Source organism: Eptesicus fuscus, chromosome 2 (genome assembly GCF_027574615.1).
Source record: "Eptesicus fuscus isolate TK198812 chromosome 2, DD_ASM_mEF_20220401, whole genome shotgun sequence".
In the NCBI taxonomy this organism is placed as follows: domain Eukaryota; kingdom Metazoa; phylum Chordata; class Mammalia; order Chiroptera; family Vespertilionidae; genus Eptesicus; species Eptesicus fuscus.
The window spans coordinates 24,647,455-24,674,059 of NC_072474.1; the positions used below are offsets into that span (position 1 = coordinate 24,647,455).

Here is a 26,605-nt window from a genome sequence, read left to right on the forward strand (position 1 = left end):
TCAATAAAAATATATTTAAAAATAATAAAACAATAAAAGCAGGGGTGGGGAAAGGCCATTTGGATATTTGTAACATCATTTGCGGGCCATACAAAATTATCAACTTAAAAATTAGCTTGCTATATTTGGTCAAGCATTTAATGAACTCACCCCTAATACCTTGGCAGGGCCAGACCAAATGATTGTGAGGCCTTATATGGCCCACGGGCCAGATGTCCCCCACCCCTGAGTGTGTCTTAACCCAAAGTAAATTGGTTTTGGTTGACTACTAGTTAAACTTCTAAGGATTAAGAAAAAATATTTTTAAACTTATTTTTCATTTTATTTTACAGAAATAATTTGTGATTTTTGAAATGCAAAAATATTCAAAACAAAACAAAAAATGTACTTTGCTATTAGTGATAAAATGTTTGGCAATGATTTTAAATTTAGAGTCCTTGCAGGTCTTGTTTTGCTTAGTACTTTTATTCTTAATGAAGCTATTACTTTAAATGAAAGGAAACAGACATTGGATGTATTCAGCTGATCTTCCATTTCACAACTAGATGTCAGTGTTAACATACCTGATTAGATATCTCAGGTGTGCTTTTAAGGAGGTAATTCAAATAATTACTCACCTATATGAGATGTAGATCAGAAAATAAATTATAAAGAAGGAAAAGAAGAAATGTACCTTTTTACTACTACTAAGCAGTGGCTCTTCCCCACAACTTTTCCAGAAAGAGTGATCAGAAAAAGAAGGAACATTATTGCTATTTAAATGCTGTGTGTATGCATGCGTGTGTGTGTGTGTGTGTGTGTGTGTGTGTGTGTGTGTGTGTGATTCTTGCTTGCTTAAATAATTGTATTAACCAACTCCAGGCACTTTCAGTTTGTTGCATATATTGCAAATTACATCTTTTATTTAGCAAAACAATTAAATTGTTCAGTGAAGTTTATTTAATTCTGAGCTCTTATAATGGTTAGTTCTTGACCTGAATTATAATAGGTGATTTTGCAAAGTGATCTTTATATACTAATTTTTTTATTGTTTAAAAGCCTTTTTTATTTATGTTTCAAGATCTCTCTGATGCTTTTGACAAAGATACAGTTTATACTTTTATTTTATATTATGGCAAGTAATTAGTTATTTAATTTACACTCTATTAGAGGCAGCCACCTGTAATATTACTAACAGGAATTCAAAGTTTCCTGTGACCTATATACAAGGCAGCAGGGTACCTAGGAGATAATTGGTCCTAACCAAGTGTCTTGAGCCCAGTAGATATTTAATATATATTTACTTAAGAGACATACATGCCCTTTTTTCTCTCTGGCATCATCTCCTCTAGGCCTCAGTGTATGGTTGTGATTTCTAAATGTGTGAGCCTTCTTTATTGCCCCATCTTGTATTTTATGCCTAGACAAAATTCGTGCAAGAGTAGGCCTTCCTTCCCCCAGCTGCCGGCACCAGCTTCCCTCTGGCACCTGGGACCCGGGCTTCCTTCGCAGCCCCGGCTTCCTCTGGAAGGTCATCCGGTCTAATTAGCATATTACGCTTTTATTATTATAGATTATTATTATAGATGCCTACTTCATGAACCCTAGCTCCTCACATCCTATTTTTTTTTTTTTTTTTGATACTTGGGCTATCTAAGCTATTAACAGCAAATGGGTATTAAAGAAATGGCTATTTGAAGCTACTATGTACTTTTGTAATATTTTCTCTGATGATTTTTCTAAGAGGTCTCAGATACTTTTATTTTTAAAACTCTTCAATTATTCCCTTGACTTGGAACAGGGTAAACACATAGTGTGTTTTGAGGAAGAAGGGCATAGAGGATGGTAATTGAAAAATATAATAGCAGCTACTCTTACATAGTTCAAATTTTGATTGCCATTTAAAGACTATGGCAGAATTTTCTGAATCTGAAAGCATTTTCAACATGCTTTTCTTTAGCAGCAAGACAGTTGAAGGTATGCCCTTGTAATTATTTTCCTTACTCTTCTTATATTCTCTCCCATTCTGTTCAGATTTTTAATATTTGGTCGTGAACTTTTTACATTTGGATGCCAATTAATTGCTCATCTCATTTAAAAGCTTACCTAAATCTTAAATGGGTGAATTTTGTGTCCTGTGAGTTATATCTCAATCAGCCTATTACTTAAAAAATAAATTACCTAAAAGCATTTTCAGTGGTATTGGGGAGCAGCTTTGTATTGATATTAGAAGGTGAGGAACAAATAATAGTTATTTATCTAAGGTTCCAAGTGATATGGCTTTTAAGAATATATTTCTGTTTCCTATTTTTGGTTTAACTTAGGAAAACCTTCTACTTATGAATATATATCTTAATGGAGGGTGGAAAGCAAATAGAAGAGATAACGACTAAAACATTTAAATCTTATTTTTAGCTTTGGTATGCTGTTAGAGAGATGAACCAGAGGTACTACATATTCCACTTCATACCCGGGTTGGTCGTCAGTTGATAATCTGAAATTCAACTAGATCAGTGATTTTCAACCTTTTTCATCTCATGGCACACATAAACTAATTACGAAAATTCTGCAGCACACCAAAAAATATATTTTTTTGCTGACCTGACAAAAAAATAGGGATAATTTTGATTCATTCACACTGGACAGCTATTGTGTTAATTGTTGTCATTTTTTTATTTGACAATCTAAGGGAAAAGAATCAGTGCCCCTGACTAAATAGCCAGGTATTGCATGTTTTAAAAATTCTTGTGACACAGTGGTTGAAAATCACTGAACTAGTTAATTGAAGAAGTGAGGAAATGTACTACATTTCATTATTTTAACTTCTCTGTAATGAAAAAATCGATGTTAAGGACTTTACATTTTAAGATATTCCATTTCTCATTACAGAAAGCGGTATACCTGCACATGTGGTGGCTGCCATTGATGTAAACGATGTTGCTAATGAAGTATACAAGTATAATTTTCCTCAAACACAGTTACTAGCCAAGACAATTGAAGTGAGTAGCTATTATTATTGTTTTAATAAGCATATAGCAAGGAGAATGTGATTGAAAAACACTGCAAGATACTATTACCTTAATTCAATGATAAGTTATCCTATGTAATAAAGCCCGGCGACCGAACGGTGGAACGACCAGAACGACCATTCGACCAGACGCTCCACACAGGAGCTGCCCCCTGGTGGTCAGTGCACAGCGCTTCCACAGCGGGCTGATCCCCGCAGGCTGCCCCCTACCAGTGCACGAATGACAGCACTAAAAGCTGGCGGTTACTAAGCACTGTCCTTGTGCCAGGTGAAGGCCGTGTACTCTCCATGGAATCTCAGACAATCCCAGAACCCACCTCACAGGGTTGATCTAAGGCTTTCTATTCATAGCTTTAAGAATGGAATGAGATCATCAGCTTTTAAGTAGTTGAGGGAAAATATACACTGCTCCTTTTTCATTCTCTTCGTCCCGCCTTCTTGCGAGAAAAGGAACAACTGACTCCCATGGCCCCGCCCTGAGCTCTGTGCTGAGAGCTCACCGGCTCTTGGCTCCAACTGAGTCTGCCTTCCAATGGTCTTTACACCTAACACGGCTGCCTGAGCATCTTACTCAACCCGTATCACTGACTGGGCACCCGCCGTGTCCTAGGCATGCCTGGGTGCTCGCAGAGCAGCAGGGAGCCAGCAGCCCTGTCCTACTGAGCGTGCGTTCCTCCAGGACAGGATGGGGGTGTGGGAGGAAACAGCCTCGGACAGACGTGAGGTGCAGCCATTAGAGGGCATGGGCACCCTGAAAACTTGGGAATGAAGCCACATAGGGGCTCTGTGAGGGAGGGGCAAAGGGAGGCTCACTGAGGGCAAGTGGGCGGATGGAGGAGAGCCAGGCGGATGCCTGGAGAAGGGCATTGGACAGGAGACAGCCCATGGAGGGGCAATAGGACAAGCAAGAGGCCGAATGGAAGGGGATTGAGGCTGGGTTAGGGGCACATCCTGCAGGGATTGAGGGCCTGTGAGAACCTGGTGTCCCCTGAGTGCAGGGGGAGGTGCTGGGGCTGTAGGTGCGGATCCACTGGCTTCTGTGTCAGAAGCAGACTGAAAGGGAAGAGGAGGCAGGGAGACAGCAGGAGGCGACAGCACCCTCCCCGAGGGTGATGTGGAGACAATGAAAACTGTGGCAGAGGACGTGGTGGCTTTAGGGTGTGCTGGAGGGAAGCCAGAGCTTGAAGAAGCCAGAGTGTGTGTGTGGTGGGGGGGGGGGGAAGGGGGAAAGGGAGGAGACCCCATGCTCGACTTGGCCTCTGGGAAGGCAGGGTCTCCGGCAGCTACTGGCAGGGGGCCTGGGGTCAGATCCCGTCTGTTTTGAGGCTCTGACTCTAAAACCCAGACTTTAGTTTGAGCTCCACATGAGGGACGTGGAATGTTCATGACCAGCCTCCTACCCCAACATCCAGGAGGCGGGTCATTCCTGTCTGGCTGCCCTAATCCCTCCACGTTCCTCCCCCGACCCTGCACCCCCAAGCTCTCTTCAGTGATGACAGGTGCTTATTGGAAACAAGCACATGGTTTTATTTTTGCTACAACAAACAACAAAACAGAATGTACAGTATTATGGAAAGCACACATTGAAAACTAGGAAAATGAAGGCCCCTTGTGGACACACAGATCAGTTGTGCCCAGAACCCAGGTCACGCATGACATAAAAGTGGTCAGGGTCCAATGCAAAGGGCTTGCCCAGGTGGTCTGACTCCAACTTCCGACTCCTGTTTCTAGGACAGAGTGGATCCGGCACCACAGAACAGAAAAGCTGAGACCAGGGCCTAAGGCAATGCTTGCGGTGCTACTGGAGAAAGAAAGGCTCCTGAGACACTGGGACAGGGTGATAAGCATCCAGATCGCTGCCTCTAACTCCCACCAGGGTCTGTGGTGCTCCCAGTTCTGCCCTTCCCTCCCCCTCCCATGCCCCTTCCAGGTGAACTGCAGGTAGCTCTTCCCATCCTCTTCCCTCCTCAGCTCTGATGGCAAGTAGGGAGGGTGGGGGGGTCATGCAGGGAATCTGAGGGCCTCAAGGAAGTGCTGCTTGAAGAGCCAGAGACAGTGTCCACCCGCCCCCCTGGCTGAACCGATTAACACAGAGGTCTTATGAGTGTGTGTTTAGAGCCAGTCCCCCTTACCCCCCAGGCTTTGCCACTTGGCTGTTTTGGGCAGGTCGACCTCTGAAGTGTTAATTCTCTCTTCTTTAAAATGAGAACAAGAGCCTGGCGGACGTGGCTCAGTGGTTGAACGTGGACCTATGACTCAGGAGGTCAAAGTTTGACTCCCTGTCAGCGTACATGTCCAGGTTGTGGTCTTGATCCCCAGGGGGGTGTGCAGGAGGCAGCCAATTCATGATTTTCTCTCATCATTGATGTTTCCATCTCTCCCTCTCCCTTCCTCTCTAAAATTAATGGAAGATATCTATACTAATAAAAGGGTAATATGCAAATTGGACAAGATGCCCTCACGCAATGACTGAACAGCAGGCTGCATGGGGCAACCAGGCTGGCGGGGGGGCGGGGGGGGGAGGGAGCAGTGCGAGGCGACCAAATGACCGAACAGCAGGCTGCATAGGGTGACCAGGCTGGCAGGGGGGCCGTGAGGGGCGACCAAACGACCGAACAGCAGGCTGCATGGGGCGACCCAGGCTGGCACAGGTGGGGGAAGTGAAGGGCAACCGGGCCGGCAGAGAGGGGCAGTGAGGGGCAACCAGGCCGGCAGGGGGGGCAGTTACAGGCGATCAGGCCAACAGGCAGAGGAGGTTAGATGTGATCAGGATGACGGGGGGTGGGGCAGTTAGGGGCAAACAGGCAGGCTGGTGAGCGGTTAGGAGCCAGTGGTCCGGATTGTGAGAGGGATGTCTGATTGCCGGTTTAGGCCCAATCCTCAGGATCGGGCCTAAACCGGCAGTTGGACATCCTTTAAGGGGTCCCAGATTGGAGAGGGTGCAGGTTGGGCTGAGGGGACCCCCCTACGTGCACAAATTTCATGCACCGGGCCTCTAGTCTTATATAATAAAAACCTAATACGCAAATTGTCCCCTTGACCAGGAGTTCGACCAGGGGGTGGCGTGGAACATGGCAGGTGTCGGCAACAAGGCACTGGCAGTGGGCTGCAGTGGAGGTGCTGGCAGCCCCAATGGGCTTCTGGGTGAGCAGGGCCGCAGCCGCAGCCCCTGGGACCTCAGGGGCTGGTCAGGCTCCCTGTGGGTTCACGCAGGAGCCGTTCTGCCAAAGCCAGCTGGGAGAGAGCGCGCTATCTGTGTGACTTCTGTGTGGCTTCCTTGCGGCGCTGCTGGGTGGCCCAGAGGTCCATGCTGTGCCCCGGCCCGCGGCGTCCAGCCGCGCTTACTGCATCTCCACGTGGGGACTTGGGCGCCGTGACTCAGGCAGAGGGGTTGCGTGGGGTTCCGGGGGCCCAGGTGCTGTCCTGGGCCCAGAGGTCAGCTGGGACCTGCCCTTCCACACCAGATACTTGTGCTTCGATCGCCAGCCAGGCCGAGGGACCACATCCTTGCACAAATTTTGTGCACTGGACCTCTAGTGTATAAATGAAAAGGTTTAGGAGAATGGAATTAATGTTTGATAGTTTATCAAAAGATAACATGCTGTTTTTGCCTTTTTTTTTTTAATTTCTAGTTTGAGAGAGATAGAGAGAGAAAGAGAGAGAGACCAGTATTTTAGTCTCTGAAAGAATTGAAATTTAAGAAGATGCTTGACTTCTAAATGCTTGATCTGCAATTATATTAAACTTTGCTTGGTTCTATTGTGTTTGTATCATATTACATTCTCACAATCAATGTTTAAGTCTTTAAGTTGTTTAACATTTTACCAACACTTGCTATGATCAGTATTTTAAATTTTAGCCACTCTATGAGCATAGTGATATTATGATTTTTTTTTTTTTGGTGGTATTATGAGTTTAATTTGCATTTTTCCAATGATGAACAATATTGAGTATATTTTCATATGCTTATTGGCCATTTCTATGTTTTCTGTGATGAAATTTCTTGCCCAATATTTATTTTTTGGTATGCTTGTGTTATCATTTAATTTTAAGAGTTATTTAAGTTTTCTGAATTCAAGTTGTTTATTAGAAATATGTATAACATATTTTCTCCACTTTTGTAATTCATGTTTTAATTTCCTTAATTGAGTTCATCAAAGTGCAGAAGTTATTTATTACCTTATTCTTTTATGGGACACTTTTTATATCCTAAGAAATCATTGTTTATCCCATTTCCCCCTGTTTTCTTTTGGTCTACATTTCCTAATATTAATATAGCCACTTCTGCTTTCTTATGATTAATATTTGTGTGTATATGTTTTAATTTTATCCTATTTATGTCCTTATATTGAAATTAGATTTATTGTAGACAACATACAGTTCACTTTTGATTTTTTACTTATTCTGAGAATCTCTGCCTTTTAATTAGATTGTTTATACCATTTGCTTTTAGTGTTAATATTGTTGGGCTTGATTCTACTATCTTATCATTGGTTTTCTATTTTTTTAATCTTTTATTTTAATCACTAGAGGCCCGGTGCACCACATTTCTTGCACTCAGATGGAGGGGGTCCCTCAGCCTGGCCTGCGCCCTCTTGCAGTCCGGGAATGTCCGCCTGCCGGATTAGGCCCCATCACCCCGGGAATCAGGTCTAAGCCGGTAGTCAGACATCCCTCTTGCAGTCCGGGACTCCTCCTTGCTGCCTACCTGCAGCGGAGGTGGGAGAGGCTCCTGCCACTGCCGCTGCACTCACCAGCCATGAGACCAGCTTCTGGCTGAGCAGTGCTCCCCTTGTGGGAGCTCACTGACCACCAGAGCGCAACTCCTGCCTTGAGCGTCTGCCCCCTGGTGGTCAGTGCACATCATAGCTACTGGTCATTCTGCCAGTTGTTCTGCCGTTCGGTCGATTTGCATATTAGGGTTTTATTATATAGGATTTTATTCTCTTTTTCTGCCTTCCTTTTGATTTTTTAATATTCATTATTCTCTACTCTTGGCTTATTAAGTATATCTTATTATATATCTGTTTTATTTTCTTAGTGGCTCTTCTAGGGTTTAAAATATGCATCTTTAATTTATGTGAGCCTACCTTTAAATATCAGTATAATAGTTCATGTAAAATTACAACAGGGTACTTTCATTCCCCCTCCTGTCTATTTTGCTATTATTGCCATGCATTTTACTGCTACATATGTTACGAATTCAGAAATACATTGTTATTGTTTTTTGGATTAAGTAGTCAAATATTTATTAAAAGGTTTAAAAAAGACAGGAAATATTTTATATTTACCTGTGTATCTACTATTTTCTGCACTTTTTATTTTTTAAATCAAAGTTTTCTTGTGATACAGGTTTTTGTGCTCCCTCCCCCTTAAAAAACCTCCATGAGAGTCTCCTGTCATGTACATTTGGCAGATGACAAATGATCTCATCTCTTTTTGAGTAGAAAAGTATTTTATATGACTCCATTGTGAAATATAATTTTCATTGGCTACTTTGTTGCATTTATTTTTCAGACATTTTTATAGCATTCTGTGAATTAAAAAATATCAGCACATTTCAATTGTTATCTGGTTTACTTAATTTCTGACTAAAAGTCAGAAATCTTTTCATTTCTCGTAATGCACTGTTTATTTCTCTGGCTACAATTAAGATTTTTGCCTTAATCACTTGTTTTATGAATATTACTTTGATACTAGAGGCCCCGTGCATGAAATTCATGCATGGGGGAGGGGTTCACTTAGCCCAGCCTGCACCCTCTCCAATCAGGGGCCCCTTGGGGGATGTCCAACTGCTGGGGGATGTCCCTGTGGGATTGGGCCTAAACTGGCTGTCAGACATCCCTCTCGCAATTGATGGCTCCTAACTGCTCACCTGCCTGCCGGCCTGATCGCCCCTAACTGCCTCTGCCTGCCTGCCTGATTGCCCCTAACCACCTCTGCCTGCCTGCCTGATTGCCCCTAACCACCTCTGCCTGCCTGCCTGATTGCCCCTAACCACCTCTGCCTGCCTGCCTGATCACCCCTAACTGCTCCCCTGCTGGCCTGATTGCTCCCAACTGCCCTCCCCTGCTGACCTGATCACTCCCAACGGCCCTCCCCTGCCGGCCTGGTAGCCCCCAACGGCCCTCTCCAACGGCCTGGTCGCCCCCAATGGCCCTCCACTGCCGGCCTGATCTCACTCCTGACGGCCCTCCCCTGCCGGCCTGGTCACCTCCAACTGCCCTCCCCTGCCGGCCTGTTCTCGCCCCAAACTGCCCTCTCCTGCTGGCCTGATCGCCCCTAACTGCCTCTGCCTTGGCACCCATCACCATGGCTTTGTCCAGAAGAAAGACGGATGTCTGGAAGATGGCTGGTCAATCTGGTCTAATTAGCATATTACCCTTTTATTAGTATAGATATATTATATATAGGATGGGATTGCTTAAATGGGGGTGAAAAGCCTTTTTCAGCAGGAGGAGATGCTCTTGGCAGACAAAAACACATAATCCCTATATCTGGACTGATAGCAAGCCATATGCAATATACATTCAAACCGGTTATTAAAAAATTGAACCGCTTTCTTACACCTTACACCAAACAGCTTTTGCTCTTAAAACCCCTCCTCAGCCCCCACATTAGGTTCTGCCTTCGCAGTTCACCCAGATTAGGTTCTGATTGGTCAGTTTCTATTGCCCGTCAGCATCAAAAGCTCTGCCCCCTAGACAGCCATTGGTTCCTTGCAGTTCACTCAGATTTGGTTCTAATTGGTCAGTTTCTGTGCCAGTCAGAGTCTTCAGGCCTATCTCCGGGCTTGATCTGTAGCCTCCCTGGCAGCTGCTGATCAGGCCTTGCCTCTCTCTCCACAGGCCTTTCCAGCAGCCACAGCGGCTGCGCATCAGGCCCTGCCTCTCTCTTCGGGCCTCTCTCTCGGCCTGATCTGCAGCCACCGTTGCAGTGGTGAGGTCATTAGGCTTCTGGCCCAGCCCCGGGCCAGAGGCTAATGACCTTGCCATGCCCGCCTCACCCCACCCAACTCCCGCTGCCCCACCAGCCCGCCTGTCGCCAGCCTTGCTGTGATAGGAACCTGTGGGCCACAGGGGAGGGACCTAGAGGTGCTCCATGCACTTCCTGGTGACTGGTCGTCCATCTGGTCATTTCGATTATGACGGCCCCGGCCTTTTATAATGTAGATGCTTTTGTATATTTTTCTTTACTCATACTGCTTGGACCTTATTTTGCTTTTCTTGTTTCTGTTTTCATTAAATTTGGGAAGGTTTTGGCCATTATAACTTCAAATATTTTCTCTGTCCCCTATCTTCACTTACCTCCGATTTTATATGTGTTTGTGTGTGTATGAAATGTGTGGGTATATATACATATACGCACACATATATATACTAGATGCACATATCCTATATAATAAAAGGGTAATATGCAAATTGACCCTAACAGCAGAACAACCGGGAACTACCAGTCACTATGGCATGAACTGACCACCAGGGGACAGATGCTCCATGCAGGAGCTGTCCCCTGATGGTCAGTGCATTCCCACAGGGGAAGCTCTGCTCATCCACAAACTGGGCTGACGGCTGTGAGCACGCAGCAGCAGTGGTGGGAGCCTCTCCAGCCTCTGCAGCAGCACTAAGGATGTCCGACTTTGGCTTAGGGCTCCAGGGCTGCCAGAGGGATGTCTGACTGCAAGCTTAGGCCCGCTCCCCCAGGGAGCGGGCCTAAGCCGGCAGGTGGACATCCCCTGAGGGGTCCCGGCCTGCGCCCTCTCGGGGCACCCTCCCCCCCACCCCGAGTGCATAAATTTCATGCACTGGGCCTCTAAGATGTGTTTGTGTGTGTGTGTGTGTGTGTGTGTGTGTGTGTGTGTATACACACACATATATACTAGTATATATTTGTATCATTCTACTGAAAGACCGCTATATTGCTGTATATTCAGGGTTTTGTGTGTTTTATTTTTCATTGTGTAATTTTTCATTTCAGTTATTTTTCATTTTTAGAAGTTTCAATTCTTTTTCATATTTTCAATTCGTCTCCTCATGTTTTTGTTTTCCTTTATGTCTTTGAACAAATTGATAATATTTGATAATGAGTGTTGTAAAATCTTGACTAATTTCATCATCTCTTTCATTGCTGGGTCTTTTTCTATTGATAGATTCCACCTCATATCTGAAAAGAGATAGAAAGTTAATGGAGAACTTAGGAGTAATGAGAGGCTTTAGGGATTTTAAGTTATAGAACAATATATACTCATCATTTGAACATTTGCTTTATGAAAGGCATTCAACTTCTCAAGGGAAGTCAAATATGACTAAGATGCAGTCTTTGCCTTGAAGAACTTACTATTTAGAGCAGAATTTGAATTTGTGAACCATTTTCTTTGGGATGATTGAATGTAGCATAGAAAATAGATTTCTACTCCAAAACTTTATTTATTTTCCTAATAAAAATAAGAAGAGAAAAGAGAGGATGGAAAATCATTACTAATTAAAATAGGATTTAGCCATAAGCTACAACAAAAAACTATGAAAAATAGTGTCAATGCAGTAGAGTTGGGACAAAATTGAATGACGATGGCAAAATTGCATTCAAACCCCTACATAGTTTGTGCAAAATTAAAAAGGAAAAAATGGCAAAGGAGAAGACAAAATATACTCAGTGATTGTTTGTTCAAAGTCAGAAGAGACATTTAAAAATATAGATAACTAGGCTGAAAGGGTCATTGCAGCCTCTGCAGGTTTCCTGCCTGCCCTGAATATGAGAACATGGATCAGGGCCAGAGGCATGCTTTTAGGTTAAAGGACACTGCAGGTTCTTCCTGGGGACAGTGTGGTTGTTCTGAATAGAGCTGCCACAGTTTCACCTATCTTTTAGCAAAGTCCTAGATTCACATAACCTTCATTAAAAAATGAATAATAATTAGAAAGGTACCAGTTGGAGGCTATACTAAGATAGTATGTTTTAAATGAGGCAAGGAACATATAAAAAGCAGAATATACAACAGAAAAATTATGTTAAGAAACAATAAAATTTCAAACACATCTCCAGGAGCTTGAAGCATTACAATAAAACATGATACCTTCAAAACAAGAACTCAGACATATATAACAACTCCAAAAGCAATAAGACAATAAATAGTAGGAATTGAAAAATATCAGTGGTCTGGAAAAAACGAAATGAGAAAAATGAAATGATTATAGAAATAAAAGTCATGTCAGAGTAGAGAAAAGAATGGAGCTTGAGAAAAATAAAGCAAAATAAGTGGAAAAGAATACAGATCAGAATGTTGCAGAATAAATAATAACTACTAAAGATAAAAGCGATCCATAATAAATGTAATTAGTGCCTCTGAAGATGATAAAACAAATGGCACAAAAATATTAACAGAAATAGATGAAAAAATTCCTAAGACAAAAACCTACAGCACCTCATGAACTACAGTACCCATAGTGCTTTGTTGAAAGAAAAAAAAAATTACTCAGTCACTTAATCTAAGCAAGAGATGAATCAAAATAGAAAACCCAGGAATGAAGCTGCCTTGTTAGGAAAGAAATTATGGTTAGAAATCAGGGTGAATATGTCAACTGTTGCAGAATAGAAATAATAATGTAATTGGAGTAGAAAAGGAAAATGAGACTCAAAAACTATGTTTATTCTTTGAAAGGTAGATGAAGCTATAGATTCTTAGGACAAAATTTAATGGTGTTGTAAAGACCTCAGCTGAGCTGGGAAAGACAACTCAGCTGTTAGAGGTTTGATAGCTGATAAAAGCAACATGGCAAAATGAAAGAGAGAAGCCTTAATCACATACTGTGTTGATAAAAGCAAGTCTCTGACAAAGCAAAGAATATGCAAACACGCCCTGTTTTATTTCTCCATGTACGAGCACATTGGTAGAGTTGGTGGATCAGCACAGATTTGGGGGCCAGCCCACTGTTGAGAGAGCCCTTTAGTGTTGTGGAAGGTCGGGGGTGGAAGGGTTAGGCTAGGTGTGGAAAGTGCTGTTAGTCAAAGTGGGAGAAGTATTTTCAAGGTTTTTCCCTCCTGTAAGGAGGTTTTGGCAGAAATAGTTGGTGCCTGAAGAGGACCTCTGCCCAAGGTCTCAGATAAAGACACCTAGGAATACAAATATGTGAAGAGCGTGACTAGCCAAGAGGCCTAAGACTTTGACTGCAATCTCCCTCTGAGACTAAGATGCACTGGCCATGCACCAGTTCTGGAGTACTGGGACAGCTTACCCAGTGAAGCCTTTTCCTGCTGGGCACAGCCTTTGTAATTGCCTATATCTGAGCCTAAAAAAAATCACATATAGGTTTTAACCAGGAGCAGATTCCTCAGTTATAAAGATAACTAGTAATAAAATTAAAATCTAATTTATTTAGTCACTACTATATAAACTATATGTGAGCAGAAACCGTGCTTGTATGTTCATTTTTGTATTCCCACGCCTATCACAATGCATGGTAGATACTCTGAAATATTAGTGAATTAATTGATGAACATTGTTTAATGAACATCATATTGTACCAGGCAAGTGGCAACAAAGGACAACAGGAGTTTCAGAATTAATATTAGAAAAGATGGACTTTAAGGCAAAAAGCATTTAAGAGTCTTAGAAAGTTACTTCATAATGATGACTATGGCAATCCTTAAGAAAGGTTTCATGTGTATTCATGTACAAAATAACATCAGAGTTCATAGGGCAGGAAATGGTAAGAAATACCCACTCAGTGAATTTTATTGAATATCTACTATATGCCACAAAATAGGGAAACCATTATTTTATGAATATAAACTCAGTAATTCTGAGTAAAATATAAATAAATACAGCTGAAGCACATTAAAAGAATAATATAGCATAACCAAAATGGATTTTGTTTTGGAACTACAAAAGTAGTTTAATATAGAAATTCTATTAATATTAATCAACATGTTAATAATTAGAGCAAAGCTATATGTTATAAAACATTTGACAAATCCACTATCTCTCTGATCATTTTTAATCTCTCAGTAAATTAGAACAAATGAATAATACCACAAAATATATAGGACATTTACTGGTTCTATGTGTGTACATGCACATGTCTGTATTTGTGTTTAAACACATACACACACACACACACACACATATATATATATCCAAATCCATAACATGTTAAATAGTAAATCTTCAAAAAAGCATTCTCACCAAAACCGGTTTGGCTCAGTGGATAGAGCATCGACCTGCGGACTAAAAGGTCCCAGGTTCGATTCCGGTCAAGGGCATGTACCTTGGTTGCGGGCACATCCCCAGTAGGGGGTGTGCAGGAGGCAGCTCATCAATGTTTCTCCCTCATCGATGTTTCTAACTCTCTATCCCTCTCCCTTCCTCTCTGTAAAAAAATCAATAAAATATATATTTAAAAAAAAAAGCATTCTCATTAAAATAATAGAGAAGGATTTGCACTATTACTTAATATTGTTCTGGATATTAGCTAATGCACTCACACAAGAGAAATCCTATATAATGAAGAGCTAATATGCAAATGGTTGTCATGTCCTCACGCTGTCACACCATAATGGCTCAGATACTCAACACTGGAGAGAGAGGAATGGGGACCAGCCAGGCTGCAGCCCAGGAGAGGGACAAGCCGCCCGCCCTGTGGTCCTAGGCGCCAGCGGCTATGCCTGCACCTGCGGCCCGGGAGAGGGACAAGCCGCATGCCCCGCAGTCCTGGGTGCTAGTGCCTGTGGCTGTGGCCCAGGAGAAGCTGCCCACCCATGGTCCCCTGCGGCTGCGGCCAGCCCAGGCAAAGCTGGCCCGGGTCCTGGGTGCCTGCGGCCGGACAGAGAGAGGGGAACCCAGGTCCCGGATGCCTGCGACCAGCCGGAGGAGGGAATTCTGGGTCCCGGGTGTGGGGCGAGGCAGAGGCGGTTAGGGGTGATCAGGCCAGCCGGGGAGTAGTTAGGGATGATCAGGCAGGCAGGCAGAGGTGGTTAGGGGTGATCAAGCAGGCAGAGGTGTTTAGGAGCGATCAGGCAGGCAGGCAGGCAAGTGGTTAGGAGCCAGCAGTCCCAGATTGCGAGAGGCAGTCGGACATCCCCCGAGGGGTCCCGGATTGGAGAGGGTGCAGGCCGAGGTGAGAGACCCCGCCCCCCCCATGCATGAATTTCGTGTACCAGGCCTCTAGTAGTATATAAATGCTAAGGAGGATTCCAAAGAATAATTGTATATGCTTGGGAAACACAAAATGTATTGTGCTAAAAATAGCACAGGAGCTATTAGTATATTTAATAGTAAGTAAAAATAGTATGAGGAACAATTGTTGCACTTAATGAGGAGGCTGAGTAGAGAAAGACAAGTGCCATATGATTTCACTTATGTGTAGAATCTAATGAACAAAATAAACTAACAGCGTGAAAACAGACTCATGGATATAGAGAAGAAACTGACATCTGTCAGAGTGGAGGGGTTTCAGGCCTAGGTGAGAAGGATGAAGGGATTAAGCAATGGGAAAAAAAAAAAGGAAGGCTCATAACACAGACAACAGTGTGGTGATTGCCAGAGGGGAGCAGGGATGTGGGGGGAGGTAGAAGAAGGTAAAGGGGGGATAACTCGTGATGGAAGGAGACTTGAGGTGATAAACACACAGTACAATATACAGATGATGCATTGTAGAGTTGAATACCTGAAACTTGTATAATTTTATTAACCGATGTCACCTTAATAAATGCAAGAAATAAATAAATAGACTGGTTACAAAGATATGATAGCCAGCAACTTACTATATGTAAGCAAAGTATGTTAGAAAATATAATAGAATAAAGTTTCTATTTATAGTAACAACATAAGAGTTATAAACACCAAGAAATAAACTTTAGAAGATTGCATGACCCACATGGGAATAAAAGAGATTTGAAAAACGAAAACACATTGTGGTATTGAATAGGATGACAATATCATACAAATTTTAGATTAACTATACATTCACTAAAATTGTCAAAAATTGTTTTCTAATCTACAAAGTTCTCCCTAATGTTTAAATTAAGTATAAGAATAGCCAGGAAATTCTGAGAAAAGGAGGAATAAAGAAAGTAGGAGGACAAATAAAACTGCTCAGCAGCATGTGATAAACATTGTTACCACACTGAGTTCATCTACTAATGTTCTAGGAAAGCAAAGATGTTTTTATTTACTTGTATGGCCAGGTTATGAAAAAAAAAATAGATTTCCATTAGCTCTAAAATGTCAAATTAGAGCCCTGGCTGGGTGGCTCCGTTGATTGGAGTGTTGTCCATACACCAAAGGGTTGCGGATAGGATTCCTGGTCAGGGCACATACCTACGTTTTGGTTTCAATCCCTGGTCAGCATACGGGAGGCAAGCGATTGATGTTTCTCTTTCACCTCAGTGTTTCTCTTTCTCTTTCTCTCAAATCAATAAAAACATCCTCAGGTGAGGATTTAAAAATAAAAAGTCAAATTACAGTTGGCCCTTGAACAACATGGGAGGCTGGGGCACTGACCCCTGTGCATCAAAAATCCATGTTCAACCTTTTCTTTTTCCCTCCTATACTCCTCCATTCAATCTTGGCTGCCACAATCAGACAGACAGAAAGTGCAATGACTCCTTTTTCTTGCATCTGCACTGGAACCTTAGCAGCAGAGAGTAATTGATCCAGGTCTGTCAAATAGATGCATCACATACAACTTTTGACTCTCCGAAAAATTCAAGTGTCCCTCAGTAACTGTGGGGGATTAGTTCCAGGCCCTCATTGTTTACCAAAATTTGCAGATGCTTAAGTGCCCTATGTAAAATGATGTAGATCAGCAATTTTCAACTGGTGTGCTAGGCACACGGGTGTGCTGCAAGAACTTTCAAATACGCAATACCTGACTATTTAGTCAGGAGCACTAACCTCTTTTTCCTTAGATTGTCAAATTTAAAAAATGGCAACAGCCAACACAATAGCTGTCTGGTATGAATGAGTTGAAATTATATCTTTTTTTTTTTGTCAGATCAGCAAAAACTATATATTTTGGTGGGCTGCAGCATTTTAGTAATTAGTTTACATGTACCATGAGAGATAAAAAAGGTTGGAAATCGCTGTCGTAGATCAATGCATATGGTCAGCCCTCCACATCTGTGGGCTCCCAATTATAATTTGGAAATAGTACAGGTATTTCTTTTAAAAAATTCATGAATAAGTGGACCCATGCAGTTCATACCCATGTTGTTCAAGGGTTAACTGTATTAAAAATAATTTGTGTATTTCCATTACTTGAATCCCAACACATTTATTGACCTAGAATACCAGGTTAAATAAAGTTGTGAAAAGTGTGAGTGATTATTTTTTGTATAACTGCTCTATCATTTGGATTGCACTATAAAAAATCACTGGTGGCTGGTGTGGGTCAGTGGTTAGAGTGTCAGCTGTGAGCACCGAAAGGTCACAGGTTCGATTCCCTATCAAGTGCATATACCTGGGTTGCAGGTTCGATCCCTGGCCCCAGTCAAGGTGCATGCTAGAGGCAACCAATCACTGTGTCTCTCTCACATCGATGTTTCTCTCTCTCTCTCCCCAAACCTCCTTTTTACTCTCTCTAAAAAATCAATAGAAAAAATATCCTCCGTTGTGGATTAATTAAAAAAAAAAATCACTACATATTTTCAAGATTCCTTTAAAATTGTAATTTTTCATGCCTAGCTGTATTGGAGATATTAACTCTGTTTACTTCCTCTAGATTCTAGACATGGGATATTCCTGATGTAAAAGATTATTGTTTTATTTTTACTTCCGTTTTAAGAATTTCATTTTAATCCACATTTCATTTGTGAAATCTGTAAGTTGCTTGTCACATGGCCCTGTGCTGGCGCCATTATCTTGAGTGTGACGTGCCGTCTACTTGTATTGCCTTGCCTCATGTTTTCTGGCAGACTGGTCATTGTATGATTTTCAGATTTTCTTCAGCATTCGTGTTTAATTTCGATTTCATTTTACACATATATCCTGAGCTACTTAAAAGCCTGAGATTTAAATATGATGTACATGTACATTTAAACTTTTAATACGATAGAGACAACTAATGTGTTCCCCTGGTTAACTCAGTCTTTACAGAACTCAGAATACAGTTTTTCCTGCTTTATTTATATACTTAAACTTCTTAGAAATGTGTCATAATTAGGAATGTTGTGTTTCTAGGCTTGTCGCTTTAAATTTCTGGTTTAAGAGTGCACACTAAGAGGGCTTCATGAGTGGCAAACCCATGGATTTATGCTTCTCTATGTTTATCTTCTGCTATATAAAACAGGAGCAAAATAACACATTTTCCAACTATTAGTCTAGTAGGGATTATTTCAGTTAATCTTATCTACAACCTTTTGAAGTTCTTTGCTTACATACAGCTATAAAACAATATAATATTGTGCATAATTGAAAAATGGGATCTTTTTCCATTTGGTGGTATATTAACAGAGATATACATGAAAGGGATGGCTACTGGTCAGTACATCACATTTCCTAAAATAAAAAATATTGTTAGAGAGGTGTTTAAAAATTTCTTAGGCCCTAGTCTGAAAATCAATAGTTATATAATTCTCCATGTTTGACTCTGGAAGATACAACAATGCTACCTTGAGGTGCTGTGGGTCCGGGAAAGGAGCGTGACAGCTCTTCTTTGGCTGGCTATGGGACTTGGGGACAGTCACTCAATTTTTCATAACTTTGGTCCCATCACAAGATTCCTTTGGAAAATTAGACTAACTGAAGTTGATTTGAAAAGTATTGTGTTATATAAACTTTTAAATATTGTAAATAAAACTATTAACTGGTATAATTTTTGATATATTTAGTTATAATTAGCATTTTTCTCCTTTCCCGTTATTTTTTTTTTTTTTACATTCCTCCCCAATTGTTCTTTCCTTAGGGCATTACATTAGAAGAGTTTGACAGATTATCTTTCAATATGATTTTAATGAGCCCTCCCTGTCAGCCATTCACAAGGTATGTATAATAAATATTTCTCTGTTGAGAAAGAGTACCTTTGAAGAACTTATTAAATCAAATCATACCATAGTTTTGAGCATGGACACTTTGAAGTCTATCAGCTGTATTTTCACAGTTTTGAATTTTTTATAAATAATTCCTTTTATCTAGTCATCCTATATAAGGCTAATATGCAAATTGTCCCCTCGATCGGGAGTTTGGGAGTTCAACCGGGAGTTCCACCAGGAGGCAGGGCCAGCCTGCCAACTGCCCGCGGCCCCTCCCACTGGCCAGCCTGCCCAATCGACCCCGATCAGGGCAGGCCGGCCGGACCCCACCTTGCACGAATTCGTGCACTGGACCTCTAGTTTATTTATAATTTAGTATTAATTATGAAGGAAATAGCAATTACTGCCACATAAGCAAAGTAATTTGGTCAGTGGTAGATATACAGTGACTATGACAGACCTCTTCTATACCTACCTGAGAAGATATAATCATGTACCACTTAACTATGGGGATACATTCTGAGAAAAGTGTAGTTAGTCAATTTCATCATTGTGCAAACATCATAGGGTGCACCTATACAAACTTAGACAGTATTGCCTACTACACAGCTAGACTACATGGTATAGGTTGTTGCTCCCAGGCTACAAACCTGTACAGCATGTTACCATATAGAACTGAATACTGTAGGCAATTGTAACACAACGCTAAGTATTTATATATCTAAACATAGAAAAGGTACAGTAAAAATATGGTATAAAAGATGAAAAATGGTACACCTGTGTGGGTAATTACCGTGAATGGAACTTGCAGGACAGAAAGTTGCTCTGGGTGAGTCAGTAAGTAAATGTGAGTGAATGTGAAGACCTAGTACACTACTGTAGGCTTTATACACAATGTACACTTAGGTTACACTGAACTTATGAAACAACATGAGATTAAATCAAACAAGACAAAATGATGCAATCAAAGACATGGCAAAAAAATCCTCTGTAATAAAATGGTAATATGCAAATTAACCATCACTCTGCTACATAAGCCACTCCCACCAGCCAAGCCACGCCCACCAGCCAATCAGGGCAAGTATGCAAATTAACCCCAATCCAAGATGGCTACAGCCACAGAGAGCAAGGTTTCCTAGGTAACAGAGGAAGCCAAGCTTTCCATAGCCATTGCAGGCCTAAGCCTCCACTCAAGCTACAAAGTTTCAATTATAGAAGGTAAACAAATTCAAACAAATGGCGGCAGAATGGAGCTTGAGAGAGCAGGCCAGGGTTGCCGGCGGCAACAGGGGAAGCAAAGCTTTCCGCACACCCTGTCCGGGCCCACCCGCTTAAGGCAACAAAGTTTCAATTGTAGAAGGTGAATTAACTGCCACAGAAATGGCTGCCGCCGCCCCGGAGGGAGCCGCAGGCTTGGCTCCGCTCCAGGCTACAAAGTTTCAATTGTAGAAGGAAAATAAATCCCAGATACCAGGGCCTCTGCTTGGATTGCCAGAGGGCGTGGCCGGCCTGCAAACCACCACAGGCCCCTCGCTCAGGCCGCCCCATGCCCCAAGGGAACCCCACCCTGATCCAGGACGCCCTTCAGGGCAAACCAGCTGGCCCCCACCCGTGCACCAGGCCTCTATCTTATCTAATAAAAGAGTAATATACAGATTGATCATCACTGCAACACACAATATAGCTGCCCCCATGTGGTCAAAGATCCTGCCCCCATGTGGACACAAGATGGCCACTACAAGATGGCCATCAGGAGAGGGCAGTTGGGAGGCACCCGGCCTGCAAGGGAGGGCAGTTGAGAGGGACCAGGCTTGCAAGGGAGGGCAGTTGGAGGTGATCAACCCTGCAGGAGAGGGCAGTTAGGGGTGACCAGGCCGGCAGAGGAGGGCAGTTGGAGGTGATCAACCCTGCGGGAGAGGGCAGTTAGGGGTGACCAGGCTGGCAGAGGAGGGAAGTTGGGGGCAAACAGGCTGGCAGGGGAGCAGTTAAGCATCAACCAGGCTGGCAGCGGAGTGGTTAGGGGGTGATCAGGCTGGCAGGCAGAAGCGGTTAGGGGCAATCAGGAAGGCAGGCAGGCAAGCAGTTGGGAGCCAACAGTCCTGGATTGTGAAAGGGATGTCCGACTGCCCACCAGGATCGGGCCTAAACGGGCAGTCGGACATCCCTCCAGGAGTCCCAGATTGGAGAGGGTACAGGCTGGGCTGAGGGACAACCCCCCGCCGTGCACGAATTTCGTGCACCGGGCTTCTAGTATATATATAAAACCCTAGTATGCAAATTGACCGAATGGCAGAACAACCAAACAACCGAACAACTGATCACTATGACGTGCGCTGACCACCAGAGGGTGTGCGTGGAACATGGCAGGCATCAGCGCAGGTGGCAGAGCGCGGAACATGGTGGGTGTCGGCTGCGTTGGGATAGTGGAGCAGGTGAGTGGGGTGCCAGACCAAGGTGGGCTGCTGGTCACATCGGGGGTTACTGAAAATTCTTTGCTCCCATGTGCTGTGGTCCCGCCCAGTGCTTGCACCTGCTGCCAGCACCAGAACCGCCACTCACACCCAGCGCTGGCCCCGATCGCTCGGCACTGTCAGTGAGTGCAAGTGGCAGCTGCCAGCCTCGATCGCCCGTTTAGGTCTGATCCCGGTAGTACATCCCTCGAAGGGTTCGGACATCCCTCTCATAATCCAGGACTGCTGGCTCCCAAACGCTCGTCTGCCTGCCTGCCTGATTGTCCCTAACTGCTTCTTCCTGCCAGCCTGATCACCCCCAACCACTCTCCTGCCAGCCTTATCAACACCTAACTGCTCCCCTGCTGGCCCGATTGCCCCTAACTGCCCTCCCCTGACGGCCTGGTCACCCCTAACTGTCCTCCCCTGCAGACCTGGTTGCCCCCAGCTGCCCTCCCCTGCTGGCCCAGTCACCCCTAACTGCCCTCCCTTGCCAGCCTAGTTGCCCCTAACTGCCCTCCCCTGCCGGCCTGCTCACCCCCAATGGCCCCCCCGCTCCAGGGCTGTTCCTGCCCAAATGCCCTTCCCTGCAGGACTGGTCCCCCCGAACTGTCCTCCCCTGCAGGCTTGGTTCCCCCCATCTGCCCTCCCCTGCAGGCCTGGTCTTCACCAACTGCCCTCCCCTGCAGGCCTGGGTCCCTCCTACCTGCCCTCCCCTGCAGGCCTGATCCCCCCCAACTGCTCTCCTCTGTCAGCCTGGTCACCCCTAACTGCCCTCCCCTGCAGGCCTGGTCCCTCTCAACTGCCCTCCCCTGCAGCCTGGTCCCCCGCAACAGCCTTCCCCTGCAGGCCTGGTCCCCCCTCAACTGCTCTCCTCTGCCGGCCCAGTCACCCCTAACTGCTCTCCTCTGGAGGCCTGATTGCCCCCAACTGCCCTCCCCTGCAGGCCTGGGTCACCCCCCCAACAGCCCCCAACTGCCCTCCCCTGCAGGCCTGGGTCCCCCGCAACTGTCTTCCCCTGCTGGCCTGGTCCCCCCCAACTGCCCTCCCCTGCAGGCCTTGTCCCCCCCAAATCTCCTCTTCTGCCGACCCGGTCACCCCTAACTGCCCTCCCCTGCAGGCCTGGTCGTCCCCAACTCCCCTCTTCTGCCGGCCCGTTCCCCCATAACTGCCCTCCCCTGCATGCCTCGTCCTCCCAACTGCCCTCCCCTGCAGGCCTGGTCCCCCTCAACTGCTCTCCCCTACAGGCCTGGTTTCCCCCAACTGCCTTCCCCTGCAGGCCTGGTTCCCCCCAACTGCCCTCCCCTGCTGGCCTGGTCACTCCCAACTGCCCTCCCTTTCAGGCCTGATCCCCCCAACTGCCCTCCCCTGCAGGCCTGGTCCCCCCCCCCACCTGCCCTCCCCTGCTGGCCTGATCGCCCACAACTGCCCTCCCCTGCTGGCCATCTTGTGGCGGCCATCTTGTGGCGGCCATCTTGTGGTGGCCATCTTGTGTCCACATGGGGGCAGTTATCTTTGACCACAGGGTGTGGCCATTTTGTGTTGGAGTGATGGTTAATTTGCATATTATCTCTTTATTATATAGGCCTAGAAGCCCTGTGCACGAAATTTGTGCACCGGGCGGGAGGGTTCCCTCAGCCTGGCCTACACCCTCTCACAGTCCGGGACCTCTTGGGGGATGTCCGGCTGCCCATTTTCTCTTGACTACTTTTAAGATGTTCTCTGCCTTTGTTATTATTATTATTATTATTATTGTAGTTTCCCTCTAATGCACCCAGATACTAATTTTCTTTCTACTCCCTGGGGATCAGGCCTTAGCTGGCAGTCGGACCTCCCTCTCGCAGTCCAGGACCTCTTGCTCCTTACCGCCCGCCTGCTTGCTGCTCCTTACCGCATGGCTCACTGCTCCTTAGTGCTGCCACGGAAGTGGTAGAGGCTCCCACCACTACCATTGTGCTTGCCAGCCATGAGCTTGACTTCTGGCTGAGTGGCCCTCCCCCTGTGGGAGTGCACTGACCACCAGGGGCAGCTCCTGTGTTGAACATCTGCCCCCTGGTGGTCTGTGTGTATCATAGTGACCGGTTGTTCTGGTCATTCTGCCATAATGGTCACTTAGGCTTTTATTATGTAGATTAGTTTCAGGTGTATAGCATAATGGTCAGATAATTATATTGAATCTTATTTGTAAGAAATAACTGCTAGTCCAACTATTGACTGTTTACGTGATGTTTTGATCTTATTAGTGTAACCAAGTTACAACTCCTGCTTATAGAATCAAGCCTTTAGCTTAACTTTCTCCTTTTTACATTGGATGAGATTGTTTTAGTCTTAGCAACTATTCTGATCTGCTTAGACGGTGATAAGTCATCAATGCCATCAGCTCTTTGTTGCCTTCCTACCCAACCAGCTCATTCATTGGAACTTTTGTTGTCTCATCTGGACAGAGCGAATGGTGTCATCAGCAATTGTGTGTGTGTATCTTTCCCAATCCAAGCTATATTAGGAGAGTAATTGATTTTATTCTTCATTGACTTTTTTTTCTTCTTTGTCTCTTGTAAGTTGTTTGGCATTTTGTTTTGTAAAAATAAATTTTAAGTTTGTTCATTAGATAGGCAAGGCTTTTTTTTAAAAAAAAAATGAATAACTGCATTTTGTCCTCTGTGCAACACAGATGATCATATTTATTGTGAAGACCAATTAATTTTAATGCACTTGGTTGTGACTTTTTAAAAGAGATTTGATATCTTTATATAACATTTTTGATAAACTTCCTTGTGCTTTCTCAATCCCTTTAGAATTGGTCTGCAAGGTGATGTGACTGATCCAAGGACGAATAGCTTCTTATATATTCTAGATATTCTCCCAAGGTAAAAACCTTAGATTCCTGTACAAGCTTACCTTGAATTTAAAACTGTGAATCTGGCAGAATGTGATGTTGGACATTTTATAGAGATTAGCAGTTTATACATGCTGCCTGCAGATACTGTGCATGCCATTTATCTTCTTCTGTCATGAATAATAAGATAACTGCAAATGTTTGCTGATTCCACAGTTGCCATTACAGTGAGTGACAGGGAATTACAGCCTAATAGCTAAATTCTGTTGCCTCTGCTCATAGTATTAATGCAGATGAAGCGTATGTTAGCGAATGCTGTTGTCCATGGCCTGGAAGCCTGTGCTAGCCCTGTGTAAATGGCAGCCTTTGAGTTGCATCAGAGGCTCTGTGTGAACCCATGTTTTGAGATAAATTCAATGGAAATTAACATTTTAAATGTTAACTTTATCAGGTATGCCATGATTATGGTGAAAATGAATAAAATATGAGTTGTCTTCATCCCTTATTAAATTCTTTTATAAAAAAATGAGAATTCAGAAAATTGCTTACCTCATATTTCCCACAAATAAGGAATTTCTTTATTTTGTTCTTCTTAACAATGAGATTTTTGGAATTCTATTGGTTTTGTTTTTGTATTTTTTTTTTTTTTTTAGGTTACAAACATTACCGAAGTATATTCTTTTAGAAAATGTTAAAGGTTTTGAAGTATCTTCTGCAAGGTAAAACATGTATTTGTCTTGTGTTCATCTTAGCTGTTGTGAAATAAAGATCTTAAAAATAAACATGTACATTCTGACATTTTATATGTTATATATTTTATTCGTTAATATTGATTTTGAAAAGCATCACAAAGTTAAACTGATTCTCTCCCATTCTGATGTTTGAAATTTTCCAGAATGAGCAATTATTTTAATAAGATTGGTATTTCTCAATTTTAGCTGCTTATATTGGTGCTCAGTTCTTTAGAAGTAGAAATGTTTTCAGTAAGAATTGGCCCTTAAGATCCATCTATGTTGTCATAAATGGCAGTATTTTATCTTTTCTTATGGTTGAGTAGTGTTACATTGTGTATGTGTACCATATCTTCTTTATTCAATCATCTGTTGAAGAATCTTTAGAATATCATGTTAAGTAAAGTAAGTCAGACATAAAAAGTTAAGAACCATATGATTTCACTCATATGTGGAATATAAAACTGAAAGTAACAATGAACTAATAAGAAAAGCAAGCAAATAAGAACTCATAGACACGGACAACAGTATGATTGGTGGTTACCAGAGGGAAGGGAGGTGTGGCGGAGTAATAAAGGGTAAAGAGGGTCAAATATATGGTGACAGAAGGAGACTTGACTTTAGGTGATGGGCACACAGTGCAACATACGGATCATGTATCGTAGAATTGTATACTTGAAACCTATATAATTTTATTAACTCATGTCACCACAACAAATTTAATGTAAAAAGAAAAAAAAGAATTGGTCCTGTGGACAGGCTTTTTCTGTCATACAGTGAGACAGAGGAAGCAAGCCATGTACTGGGGCCCTTTCCGATGGTAGCCCAGCTGGAGAGAAAGCATGCACACTTTTTATTTAGCTGCTGTCTTTAGCAGTATTCTCCCATCTGACTTACTACAGATAGTTCCATTTCCCATGGCAAATATAGCATCAGTAGATTAGCAATTCTGTCTCTCATCAGTTTGGATAAATTATCTGGTAGCTGTATTTATTTAAAATAGAAATTATCATTGTCTTTTTGAGAAATGTAATTTCTCAAGTACTGCACTTAAAGAAGACCTAGGATCGTTCTCCTTCTAAACAACTTGAGTGGAGGAACAGTTTTCAGTTAAAATGAAATTTTATTTTTAATATTTTATATAAGATCCCAACTTTAAGGTGAAAGCATTTCATTTTCATTTCCCTTTATTTTTGTCTTTTCAGAGACCTGTTAATAAAAACAATAGAAAATTGTGGCTTTCAGTACCAAGAATTTCTATTATCGCCAACCTCTGTAGGTACCGCAATTATAAACTCATATAAATTTTCTCAGAGGGAATTTGAATCAGTAAGAAGAATAGATCTATTTGAATAATAGTATAGGTAAATCTTAAAATTACTTCAGACATGGGTTTTACTTTCTAAAGAATACAGTGCAGGCTTATATATTCATTTATACTTATTTTATGAAAAAATATATAACTTGAGGCTCATAGAGAATATATTTTTCTTTCTACACAGAAAAAATAAGTGTATTTTGAAATTATGTGCCATATGGTATTTCCACAATAGGTGTGCTGTAGTTTAGTAATGCTTCAGAATAATCCAAAATAGAAAAAAAAAAAAAGAAACAT

General features: G+C 43.0%; 1 protein-coding gene and 1 non-coding gene across 3 annotated transcripts in view; one reads left to right on the top strand and one right to left on the bottom strand.

Moving 5' to 3' along the window:
* TRDMT1 (tRNA aspartic acid methyltransferase 1) overlaps positions 1-26,605 on the top strand; it is a 64,091-nt gene that overhangs the window by 11,665 nt on the left and 25,821 nt on the right. For both annotated transcript variants that reach the window (XM_054725962.1, XM_054725963.1), the window contains exons 2-6: positions 2,869-2,978; positions 18,907-18,983; positions 24,219-24,290; positions 24,913-24,978; positions 26,196-26,265. In XM_054725962.1, coding sequence (XP_054581937.1) covers positions 2,869-2,978; positions 18,907-18,983; positions 24,219-24,290; positions 24,913-24,978; positions 26,196-26,265 — 395 coding nt within the window. The remainder of the gene's footprint in view (positions 1-2,868; positions 2,979-18,906; positions 18,984-24,218; positions 24,291-24,912; positions 24,979-26,195; positions 26,266-26,605) is intronic.
* LOC114234228 (small nucleolar RNA SNORA31) lies at positions 16,548-16,680 on the bottom strand. Its single transcript, XR_003620417.2, has one exon. It is a non-coding gene; the product is annotated as a small nucleolar RNA SNORA31 (small nucleolar RNA).